At 39.4% G+C, this 14,097-nt stretch overlaps 1 protein-coding gene across 4 annotated transcripts in view; it reads right to left on the reverse strand.

Annotated features, from left to right (window-relative positions):
• Window positions 1–8,621: 8,621 nt before the first annotated feature.
• Window positions 8,622–14,097, reverse strand: part of GNB1 (G protein subunit beta 1) — a 46,529-nt gene continuing 41,053 nt past the window's right edge. For 3 of the 4 annotated variants that reach the window (XM_082493708.1, XM_082493707.1, XM_082493709.1), the window contains 3 exons: window positions 13,588–13,804; window positions 10,742–10,853; window positions 8,622–10,354 (listed from right to left, as the gene is read on the reverse strand). In XM_082493708.1, coding sequence (XP_082349834.1) covers window positions 10,747–10,853; window positions 13,588–13,804 — 324 coding nt within the window. In that variant the 3' untranslated portion in view covers window positions 8,622–10,354; window positions 10,742–10,746. The remainder of the gene's footprint in view (window positions 10,355–10,741; window positions 10,854–13,587; window positions 13,805–14,097) is intronic. The other variant, XM_082493710.1, reaches the window with a different exon arrangement.

The raw sequence follows: 14,097 nt of genomic DNA on the forward strand, positions 1-14,097 counted from the left end.
AAATATAAATCTGTTTACCTTTTTGTGTGTTAGTAGTTTGTCATGTTTGCATTGTTTTTATGGGATCCTCTCGGAAGCTGTCAACCCCTCTGGTCTTTAGAACTGGTGGGAAGAGCTTGTTGTGGAAAAAGAGGGTCCACCTCTCTCCAGGGAGTTATGGGCCTATGGAAATCAGATCCTAGCAGGAAAAAGAAGAGGAAAAAAGCTGACAAGGACAGGGGATCAAGGTTAGAATGATAAGAAAGAGCAATGCAGGAGGTACAGGCAATATTAATGAGTCCATGAAAGGCATATGAAATTAACGGCTGGACTCTACAGCAGCTTTGCCCTACTGGATGAGTAGACCAGAGAAAGGAAGAAGCCCCAAGTTTCAGCCAACTTCACTCTGCTGAGCTTTCTTCTCTCAGACTGACAGGCCTGAAGGATAGGGTTTGGGGAGAACCATCATACCTGCTTTGGACAAACGTTCTTATAATCTGTAAAGTGGAGCAGGAGAACAAAGTTAGGCTTTTTCCAGGGACAAGCCCCAATAATAGCAACAAAAAAATGCCAGATACAGCACTAAGGAGCATGTGGTGTAAGGTATTAGATGCATTTCCAAGCTGTTCATCGCAACAGGATGAGGGCATATAAAACATTTCCTACTCCTGAGCTTACCTCATTGTGAAGATGTATCTTCACATACCATTAAAAGATAGCACAAGTGTCCTCACAGGGTTAATGCGACAAGGAAGAGCATGTAGTGGCATTCGGAATCATCCAGAGCTGCTATGCCCCAACTTATGGCACAGCCAGCCATAAGAAGGGAATGGCAATCACCATTTCTACCTTTTGGTGCCTCATTCGCCCTTGGCCCACACCTTGACATTGAGAAAGTACCTTGTTCTTGCAAAGCATTATGGATCACTCTGGGACCAGTTCCCAGGCCAACCTGGGCATAAACACCAGGTGGCAGTAGAAGCTGCAGCCTGGTACTGTCAGGCCAGCAGACACGTTAGATTCAATGCAAAGTCAAATTTGGTTCCATTGTACGGCAGCCCAGATACAGCGGACTGGCTGTGGGTTTCGTGCTCATCGTGGGGCGATATCCTGCAAAAGATCGTACGGAGGCAAATACATCAGTTGTATTAATTTGTAACAGCGTGCCCCGGTCTATTGTGTGTGTGCGCGTAGAAGCCTGCCACTACCTGGGTGTCTATAGGAATTCCTTACCCACCAAGCAACTGGCAGAATTGAGCACCTCACGTTAGTCATATCCAAACCGCTAGTTTCTCCGCATTTTAAATACATTCTCTTAACATGGTTGGTTACAGGATATTAAATCACAGGAGCATAATCTTTTTTGTAGATAAGAGTTTAAGTTTTAGCTCTATTTTAGTACATGTCCATAAAATTAAGTACCCTCCGCTAACCTTCACCAGTAGCAAAGCAGCATGTGTAAATACTCCCTACTTTAGCAATTACATTAGCAGTGTGACCCTGCAGGGGGATCAAGATTTAATTGTACTGGGTTCTTCCTACAAAGTAATATAAATCAAAATTCATAGCTAAAAAGCTTCTGATTAACTTTAGGGTCTTGTTCCCTTACAACTCTTAGATTTATTTTTTTTTTTCCTGTCATAAAATACATCATCAATTTCATCCACATTCTGTCAAACATCACATTGAACCCCAAACTTCAAATTTCAATGTAAGTGACCAGAAATCTAACTACTTAGATGTATTATCATGATAGTTAATTACACAGTTATGACTACAAGGTCAGAAGTCAGACCCCAAACGTCACACAAGCCTAGGAAACACAGTATTAGACGCTCCCATGTGGCGCAATCTTCAGTTCCCTGCAGCTGAAGAGTCTGTACCTGACCGCTCACACAAGCAAAGCTCCTAAATAATGTGTGGCACCACTATGAATTAGTTCTTACTGCACACGCTCTCCATTGGGGTCACAAGTCTCGTGATTTCAGCCAGCAATAGTGCAGGTAGCTATTTGGAAAAGAGTAGGATACAAATTAGACTCACTCGCAGACACCAACAGATCCTAAATAGCACTGGGCTAATAATGAAAGTTGCTGGCTTGGCGACGTGGAAAAGGGGGAGGTGAGGGGGGTGGAAGGAAAGATCCAAGCTAACTTTCAGATGTGATGCAGATGCCCAGTTACACAACTTTTCAAAGAGCCCAGACAACTATTTTATGGTCTGGTCTTCCTCCACAGAGCCGAATTTCCATACTGCAAAGCATTAAAGCCTCTCAAACAATACCAAGAAAAACATGGTTATCATCCGAGTAGGAGGAATAGGCTCATAAATCCCCTTGATATAATTGCAGAGGATGTCCTGTGAAGAACTCAGCCAAACACAACTCATAAGATTATCTATCTCTACTAGAATAAACTGTAAAATTAAGACTATTTGTGCTTTACCTGGCTTACACCCAAATGTATTACAGTTGACGTTTCTTCCAACAGTATGAGCAATGTCATGCTAATCCCACCCCGATCCTGTTGCCATCATCTTTTACTGCTCACTAGAATGATTCTGCCTGGCGGAAAATGATGGCAACTGCCCAGATTCATCAGCCCGAGCAAGCGGATGTCAGACAGGGTGAGCAAATACGAAGGAATACTCCTCTCCCTGCACACAGAGCTGCAGGTCAGGGAGCAGTCTCTGTTCCAACTCGGCCGTTCCCTGGCAAGGGTAAATCACGCGTGTCTCCACGCCAGACTCCCTGTGTCCGAAATGGAGGAGACTCCTTCCTCGCAGGAGCGTGATGAAATCCACAGGGAAGTTTTTGCATTTTTTAGCTGGAGAGACATATGTAGGCACCGCATTATTAAGTTGACAAAGTGGTTCAAAAGGGCACACGCAGGTTTGGCAAGGGATTTCTTACTTGATTTCTTTTAAAAAAAAAAAAAATATTGAAAATGGTTCAGATAAAGAGACTTCTTTGCAAACATCATTCTACTGCAATATAGCTGCAAAAGAAAGCTACACTGCTGTTGCTCACACTGCTGCTTGCCATTCAAAATGTACACAGAACAGTAAAGCGCTAGAAATAGTATATTAATATACAAGTTAAACTATTCAAAACCAGCATGAGGGCAGAAAGGTTTTGAAATTCTTAGCAGTTGTACTGCTAACCTGAACTGCACCCTTTCCATCCAGAGTGCACCACAAATTTTAATTGATGATGCTCGTTGAAATGCAAAGCACTGACAGAATAATTTGGAATCTAAGGGCGAGGAGGATACAGCTGCCACACCGTAAAAACAGGGCCAAGAGTTTTAATTTACGCGTTCAGTAGAGACGGAGAAGCTAGCCCTGTTAATTCAAGCTCTACAGCGTGGTGAGGAACTTTCACTTTTACCAGGATCAGAGCTGAGGTCAGAAGACTGCCTGGCTCCCATCTGGTATTTCTGGTTAAGTTACTCTTTGCGTGTGGAACTGTGACAAGCTTCAAAGCACAAGAATGAGCCTTTTGCTTATGAAAGTTTAACTTTCAATTCTGATAAGCTGTTCCTTGAAGTCTATCTGTAATTGCTCCATTTCCTGTCACCATGTCTGATGCTATCACTTGATTGAAATAAGCCATGGGAGGAGGAAGATAGAACTGCTCAACAGAATCATTTTTTAATTCCAACATCACTTTTTAGAACCGCCACCGCCACCAGCCCGGCCAACGCATCTCCCTTGTTTTCCTCCACACTGAGCGTTCTCGCCTCTTTGGCCTTCCTCTCCAATCCAGTAATACCCACCCCCTGGGCAATGCTTTCACGTTCCTTGACAGCGTGAACGCGGGACAAGATTTGACAAGCTTTTCAGAATGCGGTGGGTTAAACACATGTCCAATGCACGTAGCAGAAGAAATATAGAATTGTTCAATTAAGTCATCCTTGGAAAAGCTCCCAGATCTCTCATTAGTGCAAAGTGGTGTCCATCACTCCCAGAGCTGTCACTCCTTGAATACTTATTGTTCATTCAAGAGCTCAGATCCCCACTAGGCAAAGAAGAGCAGCTGTTTAACAGTGATGTATATACATCTTCATGATCTCCATCCATTATTTTCTAAATAAGAGTTGGATTTAAGGTTGTCTAAGAGACCCTACTCCAGTTAACACCAGCTGATTTTAGCCTCTCCGCTTCTGCCATCTGAAGTTTATACATTAAAAAGTTAGAAAAGAAATCCCTATAGAAGTAAGCATTTCGAAAAGCTTGTTTTATTTGTAAGTCTTTATGGAAAAATCAGAACATCTTCAATAGACAGTGAAGATATAGGAAGGAGGAACATGTACTAGGAACACATATTGCAGCCAAATTCAACACGGGCTTCTTTGTCATGTGCACTGTGCCTACGTTAATCACCCATCTTCATTATGTTTTACACCACCAGATGGAGCTGCACTGTTTGTACTTCTATGTGCAATTTTCATGACAACTCAGCGATTTACCATCTTGAATAGTTCACCCTTTTTAACAGACTTTTTCCTCCCTTATCTATTTTGCCATTTAAAAATCTGTTACATCAAATAAACTTTTAATTTTCCACTTCCAGCTCAACAGATGATCACCTCCCAGGGTCAATCACATCTCACTGCACAAATCCAGAGCAAATGGCTTACGAATGATTAAATGAGGAAAAGATTCTTTGTTCTATTTTATCATAAAACTGACTTGGTTTAAGTCTGGAATTGAGTATTGAATGAGTATTTTGCAGGGTCTGCCTTTCTAAAGGCAGAGTTTTTAGCAGCCAGCTCTCTGAGCAAGGAGAAGCTCACCCAGCTTTTATTCACATTTTATGGCTTCCCTTTTCCCCACGTAAGTGACATACTGGGTAATTTTACAGACAGTCTGTGTTACTATCCCATACACACTTTCAAAATGCTCCTCAGAGACTTTTTATTGTCGATACTTGAAGAAAAAGCTAAGTAGCCAGTTTCAGAACGAGTCAATTTTGCCTTCCTTTAACAAACGTACTTTGAATGTGCCTAGATCGTCAGAGAGGAAGGGCCCCGAAACACCAACTCCTGATCTGGGACCCCACAATTCGTCAGTATTTGACAAGAATTTAGGAATCGCCATGGGAAGCGCGAGTTCAAGCCTTCCTGCTTCCACTGAATTGGTTTAACCCATAGAGTCAGTGCTACACCAGGAATCTTCTCCCTGCTCTGCATCTCACCACTCAATCACGCAGGGGTTACAAACGAGCAGGCAGCAAAGTACGGATCCCAACACGAGGCCCTGCAGCCAGAAATCTGCCAGCCGTGTACCGTCTCCTGTCAGGAAACGGGAACTGCGGATCGTCTGAACAGCATTTCCTGAAGAGATGGTTTCACGCAGGCAGTAACGCCTGGAACAACATCCAGCCACCTCAGAATCGCCGCCTTCATTTTCCCACTCCAAGTGACCGATGGAGCAGGCCCGTGGATTTTGATTTACTGGCGGATCGGGTTTCACAAGAACAGGAAGAAAAGAAAAAGACAGCATCCAGTAATGTTTAAGAAAAGACCAGAAGGAGACAGAGCAGGAATTTTTTATCTCAGCAGGTACGCTGGACCAAAGTAACAATAGTTAGATCAGCAAATAACACTGCCAGAACCAAAGCGCGTCAGACAGGATGCGAGCAGCCGCCATTCAGGTTACAAGATGTCCGCTGCCATCACTCAGCACACAGGGAATTTTCACGTGACAGGGCCACTCAGAGCAGGGGTGACAACGGATTGGGCTGAGCATCCCTGTTCTACCACAGTGGAACTGAAATCTATTGTTTATCCTTGCCAAACTTTCTCCAGCTTGTCTTCCTCCCTTTCTTGTACAACCCTAAACCAGAAAAAAACCCAACTTTTCACATACTTTAGGAAAATTATTACATGTTAGAATGTAATATAGATAAAGTGCCCAACTCACCTCAGATCCATTGAGTAGCCTGATGTTTAAAGCAGACAGAGACTTTCTAAAGATTATATGGAGAGAAGAAAAATAGAGCATCACCACGCAGAAAATAGCCAGCTGCTGTCAGAACTTGTTCATTAGTTGGTTCTTTTATTCTTTCCCCTCAAATCTGAATTCATGGTTACACCTACACTAAAAACAGCGTTAATCATAATACCCCACAGGATCCTGATTTGTTTCAGACCAAGTAACACAGAACTCAGCAAGGGTGACAGGTTTTATTATTCTTTATTTACTCTGCCACTTCCCAGAAACCAGATCATTCTATTTTTAGCTCTTATAGGGCATGAGTCAATCAGTAATTTTAAGTAGGTTTCACAGCTGATTTAAAACATACACTCTGGGGCACTTAATGGTCAAAAGTTAGAATGCCCAACTCAGATATTTTCTTCTACCAGCAGCAGATCTTTTAAAATAGGTTTAGTTCACTAAGAAATTAAAGACCATGAAAGGCACAGAAAACATTTTAATCACAAGTCTTAACTCCAGGTACCGAGATTGAGAAATCAGTTCTCTCTTCTCCTTCACTTGACTCCTTCCCCCCAGCTCCATGAGAGGATTCCAATCCCATGAAAGTCCTTTCTATTACCTCAACACACTTTCCAAGCCAGGACTAGACAGGTGTAACTCCATCTATTCCCACCTCCACACCCACTCATTATCCAAATACCGCAGATTCATTGCTCTTGTCCACCTTCATCATCTAACACGCTTCATAAACATGTAGTTTTACTGCATCCTCCTTTGCAAAGACCCCTCATCTCTACTCCACGAGCAAGAAACCGCCAGCAGTGCCACCAAGACGAAGCAGAGACAAACCGCTCTCGCATATTAGTGTTCTCAGTGTATGAAAACTTGCTCTAAAACTTTGCCAGCAGCTAGCTGAAGCTGCGCTTTTGGAACCACATCCCAGAGTTATCTTGCAGTCAGAATCTTTTCAAAGCCTACAGGAGGAGCTACTACATTACTGTGATTGTTATGGGTAGGATTACTTAAGCCATTTTGATTTGGGTACTGATCAAAGCCCACCCTAAAATTAAGGGCATTCAAAACTCAAAGACTTGGCCTAAAGCCAAAGACGCAAGAGTTCAGCGCTCCTTACTTTGCATACCCATTTTTCTTCACTTATAGCGCTCTGAGTAACTAAACATACAAAGACAGATATTGAACTAATACAGTTTAAAGCTTCATATTTAACAGAAGCACCATCTGTAATAAGAGGCATTTGCAACAGTTTGCATTTCAACTAAATCACACTACACATCAGCCTCTTGATACAAGAAGATACTAACTTGGCAGGTATTTCATTGCCAGCAAAGGCACTCTCAGCACAGGCAGGAAGCAGTAATTTAACATATGGATAGAGATTAAGGAAGGTAAAACAGGTCATATCTGCATTGATTTTATCACAGGCCAAAGTCACATATGAAACATCTGTTGGAATACAAATATACCACGTGAGTGGAAAAAAACAGCTATACCATTTTGGAATTGGAAAAGAATTCCCAAATTTAAGCATTTCCAGCCATGAACTACTTACCAGTATTCTGCAGTCCAGAAACCCAAAGCTCACAGTTAACGGCTGCTAGTTAAGTAATGTCACCATCATATTTTCCATACTTAGTTTTTTTTTAAAAAAAAATTCTCCATTGAGGCTGAGAATTTCCATGTTTGGTAAGAAACCAAGCCATGGCACCGGAATTTCTCTTGGTTGATGTGAAATGAAGGAAAATCCACTTTTGTTTAGGTCAGAACAAGAGAGACTTTACCCACTAAAAATACCAAACAAAACCCTCAAGGGAACCAATACCAAATTGTTAAACCAATGGCCTTTTAACACCTTTTGTTTTAGGAATTTGCTTCTGTAGGTATAAAATCTTTTTTTTTTTTTTTTCCTAGATATAATTCTGCCTTGTGGAGACTTTGTTCTCACTGAACATTAAAATGACAACTACTTACCCTCTCAATACCTACAGTAAGGGCAGCTAACAATGACAACAGAGCTTATTTGGGCAGATCCTCAAATGGCAATAACACAAGATGTTCCACTCAATTCTTTTCCTATTAAAGGATACAAAAGTTGTAAAAGTTACTAAACATTTTGCTCTGACTTCCTACTACAGGTGTTACACTCTTATTCCACAAAGCATTTTTATGATGTTTACCACATGAATCATACTGGCTACTTTCATTTGGAGTTTGAGCTAAGAGAGCTACCAGCAGTTTTTGATTAAGCTCTCGTGTAGCTCCAGCAATCAAATCAGGAACTGTCCATCTTAACTAGTTAAGAATGGAGGAAGCAAAATGCCTGCAGCCACTAAGCGCCGCATACTTGCCATTCAGTGTTAGCACATATTGCACATTTACACATACATTTTCAGCTGCTGCTGGCGACACTTTTCAATAACCAAATTTGTGAGTGTTTTAGTTAATCTTGCAACTCTGTTTTTAGCGTTAAAATGAAACCCACATCCCTTCACATGAATACACACTTTCTAACACACTGAATACTCTGCCCAGTTAACCACTAAAAATCCAAGCCATTTTAAAATATGGAAGAAATGGTTTTGGGGCAGCTTACACTTCTCTGGTATGTTTATTTCATAACACAAATCCTGCCAGAAGCCGCTTTGTGGGTTGAACAATAAGCTGCAAAACAGATCAGTCAAAAATCATGTCAAACTGCTTTATTACATCTTAAATAACATTACATTTTAATATAGTATCTATCTTGCATCCAGCTTTCTTGAAGTACACTGACTTTAAAATTAAATACAAAAGGTGAAGAGGGATACAGGGCGTGGAGAAAGCTCTACAGAGTAGTTTCATGAGAGAGAGTAAGAGGGAATTCATCTTTTATGCCAAATCCAGGCCTAACGCACAATTACAGCACATTTTTGTACAGAATGTTGCAGAAAAAACAAAATGGAGAAAAGCTACTACTGCTGCTAGGAAGGAGCATTTCTGGATACAGTGAGAAGATAGGAAAGTTTAACAGAACAATCTGCTGTCCAAACACTGCTGCTTTTAACATTTTATTTGAAAAGAAAGCCAGGAAAACCTGCTCATTACAAAAATGACTCTGATCAGATGCAAAGGACTCATCCTACAAGAGGAACTGGCTGTGAGGAACTGATTTATAAAGAAGATGGTCTAGGTTCCCTCCTCCCACACCCCAGAATCTTTGACAGCGATTGTTTGAACAGGCTGTTTCTTTAAAAAAAAAAAAAAAAAGTGACTTATCACGCTACTCCAAAACGTGCATAGCTTTGTACTTGAGTTCTTCATAGATTTATGCACAGAGTAGCAACAATAAATGAATACAGCGACAATGGTTACAGTTTTTAAACAGGTTATTTCTTCAAAGAAAAAACATCTAAGGACTTAGTCCAATATGCACTTTTTAGCATTTCTACAGCATGCGATTCTAAGAGTAAACCCACCCAATATGGCAAACAATCAAAAAAGGTTTTTTTTTTGTTTAACTTAGAAAGTTCAAGATCATTATTTTCAAAACATTGATTTGTACATCATTTCATACACAAAGAATTGACTCAATACCCAAGTGTATAGGATAGGTCTCTTTTGAAAACAGAGATTCCTGGTTGTTGAGACTTATAGGATAGTGTTAGGATATATAAACTGCCCTTTCAAGTGGACAAAACCAAAACAGATTAAAAAAATCAGTGTGGTGAAAAAGGGGGGGGGGGGGGGGCAGCGGGCAGGAGGGACCAAGGATTGCATTTGTTATCCATAAAAGGTGAAAGGATTCTTTAAACAAGCATTCATTACCTTTTACAGCATGTGCTTGGTTACCTTACTGCTTAACATTATCCTATATATGCCAAGTTTTGTGCAACAATTATCTGTGATACTAGAAAATAAAATAAAAAAAATTAGGGACTAAATTTACAGCGTTAACAACCCCCAGATGCTCTGGGCTAGGACTCCCTTGTTTTGCTCAATTAAATACATAAAGAAATGTATTTAAAAAGGAAACTTGAAAAAAATCCTGCTACAAACATGACTTTAAAATTTGCAAGTGTGTGAGATAAAGTCCTTAACTTCAACTTGGAAACTACAGTGAAAGCTAACTGTTTCACAATTATGCTCAAGTTTATTTTCTGGTCATGCTTTTATGATAGTGTTTCATTTTTAAATTCTCAAGACAAAAAAAAAAAAATGGTCCCAAAAGGAATGCACAATTTCATTTTGCTTACAACACAGAAATTCTTCTTGGAAAGGTAATTGTGCTCTTCATTTCAGCAACAGGAGACGGAAAAGATCTTGCCCTTTGAAGTTGGGGAGGATGGGGGTCCAAGTTAGTATGGTTGGATTGGATATGCTATCGTTTTTAATTTTCAACCGTTGGAAACTTCTTCCAGTCATGGAGTCCGCCGCTCTTCTGACACACAGAAAGATTTATTAAGAGTTGCGCTTTGATAAACTGTAATCAAGTTTCAAGCTTTGCTCTCGCTACCCACTGAATGCATTTAGCTATTATCTCACCATTTTCAAGAACGCCATTTATTTACCAACCCAGATTCAAAAGACCGTACAGTCGTCCCTACCAAGAAAATACAATACGCCAAAAATAGTTCATCAAAAAAAAGTCATCGCATACATTAAACAAATAGCCTTCTAAAAAACATATTGATTCCCCCCCTATTCCTCAGTGACTTTCCTAATCTGAAGGATAAGATTGCAGCATCAGTAACACAGCACTGTTTGGACCTAGAAAAAAGCATTCTGAATACCAAACAAGGACAGCCTTAATTAATTGGACACCTACCTACTTCAGTTCCAGATCTTGAGGAAGCTGTCCCATGATCCTGTTGCCACTGCCATACCATCATCAGTCACACCTAAGCAACTGACGCGGTTATCATGACCAGCAAGGACGCCTATAAATAAGAACATGCAATAAACACGTTATTTTGATGATTTCATATTTCAGTTCAAGTAACACTGAGGCACGCATGTTCAGATTAGTCAATATATACATTCAAAAACCCTGAACAAACATGGCTGGAATTTTTAAATGCTTTTGGTTTTATGAGCACAAACTTAGATATAACTGGGTCAGTTCACAAGGGGGTAATTCAGTAAACGCATTACTCCAAAGTTTTCCTTGTATATTCCACACATTATGACCTTTACTGGTTTCTCGTGAGTTGTGAAATCACAGCCTTGAAACTTCTGCTGACAATGCCATAGCAATAAATACAGTATAACCACGCATTGCATAGCTCTTAGTATTTCCTCTCCATAGTGATAAAGCTCAGTTAAGATTTTACAAAATTTTTTAATGTGTGAAATCAGAAGTTAAACCGAATTATGTTATGAACACTAAAGCATTTTTAATCTAATTTTATCTTACTATGTTTACAAGCACTTACAAGACAAACTCCTACATACAATCTATTTGTCAATATGGAGATCTGTTACAATTCAATTATAGTACTATTAAAAAAGAACTGAGACACTACACAGAAAAGTTAAGGGAGCCAACATTTTCCTCCATCCCTTTTAATTTAACAGTTTCAAGGAGGTAAAAAGGAAACCTAATTATGTTCAAGCTCTTTCCAGTCCACAGCACTGAGCTATGATATTCTTGACAGACTTAAAATTAATCTTTCTACATCAATTACACTGCTCATAGAACTCTCCTTATTCATGTTTTAGGCTTTCCCCTCCATTTACTATTCTCCAATACAATGCATGAATTTAGTCAGTTTTAGTTCTTACACAAACTAGTATGTTTAAAAATTAATGTTTTTAACTGTCTGTGTAAAAATCACTACTTCATACACAAGGATTCTAGATGTTTGAAGAAGTTATGTTTCTCATATACTTTATAAAAGCAGTAACACTGTATGAGTAACACCATTAATCTCCAGATCCGATTAAATCCATACAAGTGTCTAAGCCTCAGCACGGAATTGTGCACTTCTGCAGCAGAAGCCAAACCGTAAGCGTTGAAGTGGATGATACAACCTTCAGAAATTCAGTGCAATACAGAAGCCAGCTGCCAGAGCTAACACAAGTACCTAGGAGTTGCCTAGAATTTACTGTGGAAATAGCATTAATATATCAAAATTCAGTCTACCATCAGCACTAGTAAGTGCTACAATTTGATAAAACAGAGAGCACCGAGAAGTCTTATGCAATTTGAACTGAATACTTAACCACAAAGGTGTTTAATATAGAATCAGACACGATAGAAGTGTCAAATCTGCTCAATCTTAAATCTCAGAACATTTTAATAAGCAGAATACTTGCAAAAGAAGTTGTTTAAATCAGTTCTAAAACTTGGCAATAAAGAATCACACTTCGTAAGTAAATGGACCATAAACCCCCATCAGTATAAAGAATTGTTTCTTGTTTCTACAGGTAAGCAAGATAACCACCTCCTTGTGCTCTTCTTCTTATTGAAGGTCTTTCAAAGAAAAAATACTGAAAAAACACAAAATTGTACAACAGTACTTAAATACAGCCAGTTATAAACTAACCTAAACATTAATCAAAAGAACTTTCTCAATTTATCTCCATACAGGCTTATGGACCCATTTATGGTCTCAGTAAAAGAATCTTGAGTTGCAAATATCAACACACAGATACGGCTGAGTCACAAAGTGAATTTCAGTACTGAAATAATTGTTTGGCACCATGAACTTGCAAATAGAACCAAATGCTGTTTTACAATATATGAACCAAGTGTCCACAGTTTCAACTTATCAGTGCTGATACAAACCATTGTGAATTTTGGAAGAAACAAAGAATAAAGTCTGAGTAGTAAAACAAAGTTGCTAGAGACAGAAATTAACAAACCAAATGGAAAGGATTTTCGCTATAGTCCAGGATTATCTGTTTGTTTATATTTTTTCTATCTGCAGCATAGCTTCCCCTCAAAGCAATGACTCAGTTTGCACCAAATAATGTACTTGCAACTAATCCTTTAAACTGCACGTGGAAGAATATTTTGCTTGGCTGGTGGTTTTTGTTTCACCTAGGATAATCTTAAAAGCCTACACCACTTCTTTTGGTAACAGAGTAGATCCTTCTTCTCATCTCCTGTTCTGATGAGAAGAACAAAACATTTGTGGTCTAATTTATACCCTTTCTCTTTTTTTTTCTAATAGAAGTGTTCATTTTAAAGAACTGAAGTTAAATTATCTTAATCTTTGGACCATAAATTTCATGTTCATTGTCTCAAAAGATAATCTCCACAGTGTGCGTTGTTTCGCTGGTTGCCTCTACAGCTACTTCTACGAGTATCAGAAAGAAATTGTTTTATATAAATAGCAACATTAATATTGAATTGCTTTGACTGTTTGTACACAAACAATGCCACAAAGTCTAAAAAAAAAATAAATAAATAGCCCTCCACCCCCAAAAGCTTGTTTTTAGTAGCAATCTTCCTGTTCTCAAGCATCCAGCGTTCCCTTCTATCCTTTAGAAGTATTCCAATATATTTGTTAACATCATTAAGCTACTTTCATCACTGGTCATCCAAAACCAGGTTATCACAGAGTTTTAAAGTTGAGACAGGGAATGTTAGCAGGTCTGTGCATACAACAACTCATACATTCAGTGTGTCACACTATGTTTCTAATATTTAAAGCCAAAAACGTTTACCTGCTCTATCAGCTTTCAGTGTGTCCCAGACATTGCAGTTGAAGTCATCATAACCAGCTAGGAGGAGACGTCCGCTCTTGGAAAATGCTACAGAGGTGATGCCACAGATGATGTTATCGTGTGAATAAACCATAAGTTCCTGATCGGCCCGAAGATCAAAAAGCCTGCACGTAGCATCATCCGAGCCTGTGGCAAACGCATTGCCATTCGGGAAGAACTTCAATGAGGGAAAGGAGGGGAGGGGAGGAAAAAAGACACATGATTTCAGGCTTGATTCCTTTGTCTCATTGAATATACCATTTTGTATAGACAAAGTGGGAAAAGGAAGCAGCAGAGAAGAGTATATATGTTTCTGCTACTCGGATATGGGCAAAACCAGTGAAGTAATTAAGAGCACGTGAAGAAACACTATTTTAACAGCCACTGTTTCCATTTACCACAATGGATCTGAAGTTGTATAAATGTCATGTACTTTCCTCAGCTACAAAGAACTATTAATTAAAGAAAATA

The sequence above is a fragment of the Vanellus vanellus genome (genome assembly GCF_965231255.1).
Source record: "Vanellus vanellus genome assembly, chromosome: 20".
Classification (NCBI taxonomy): domain Eukaryota; kingdom Metazoa; phylum Chordata; class Aves; order Charadriiformes; family Charadriidae; genus Vanellus; species Vanellus vanellus.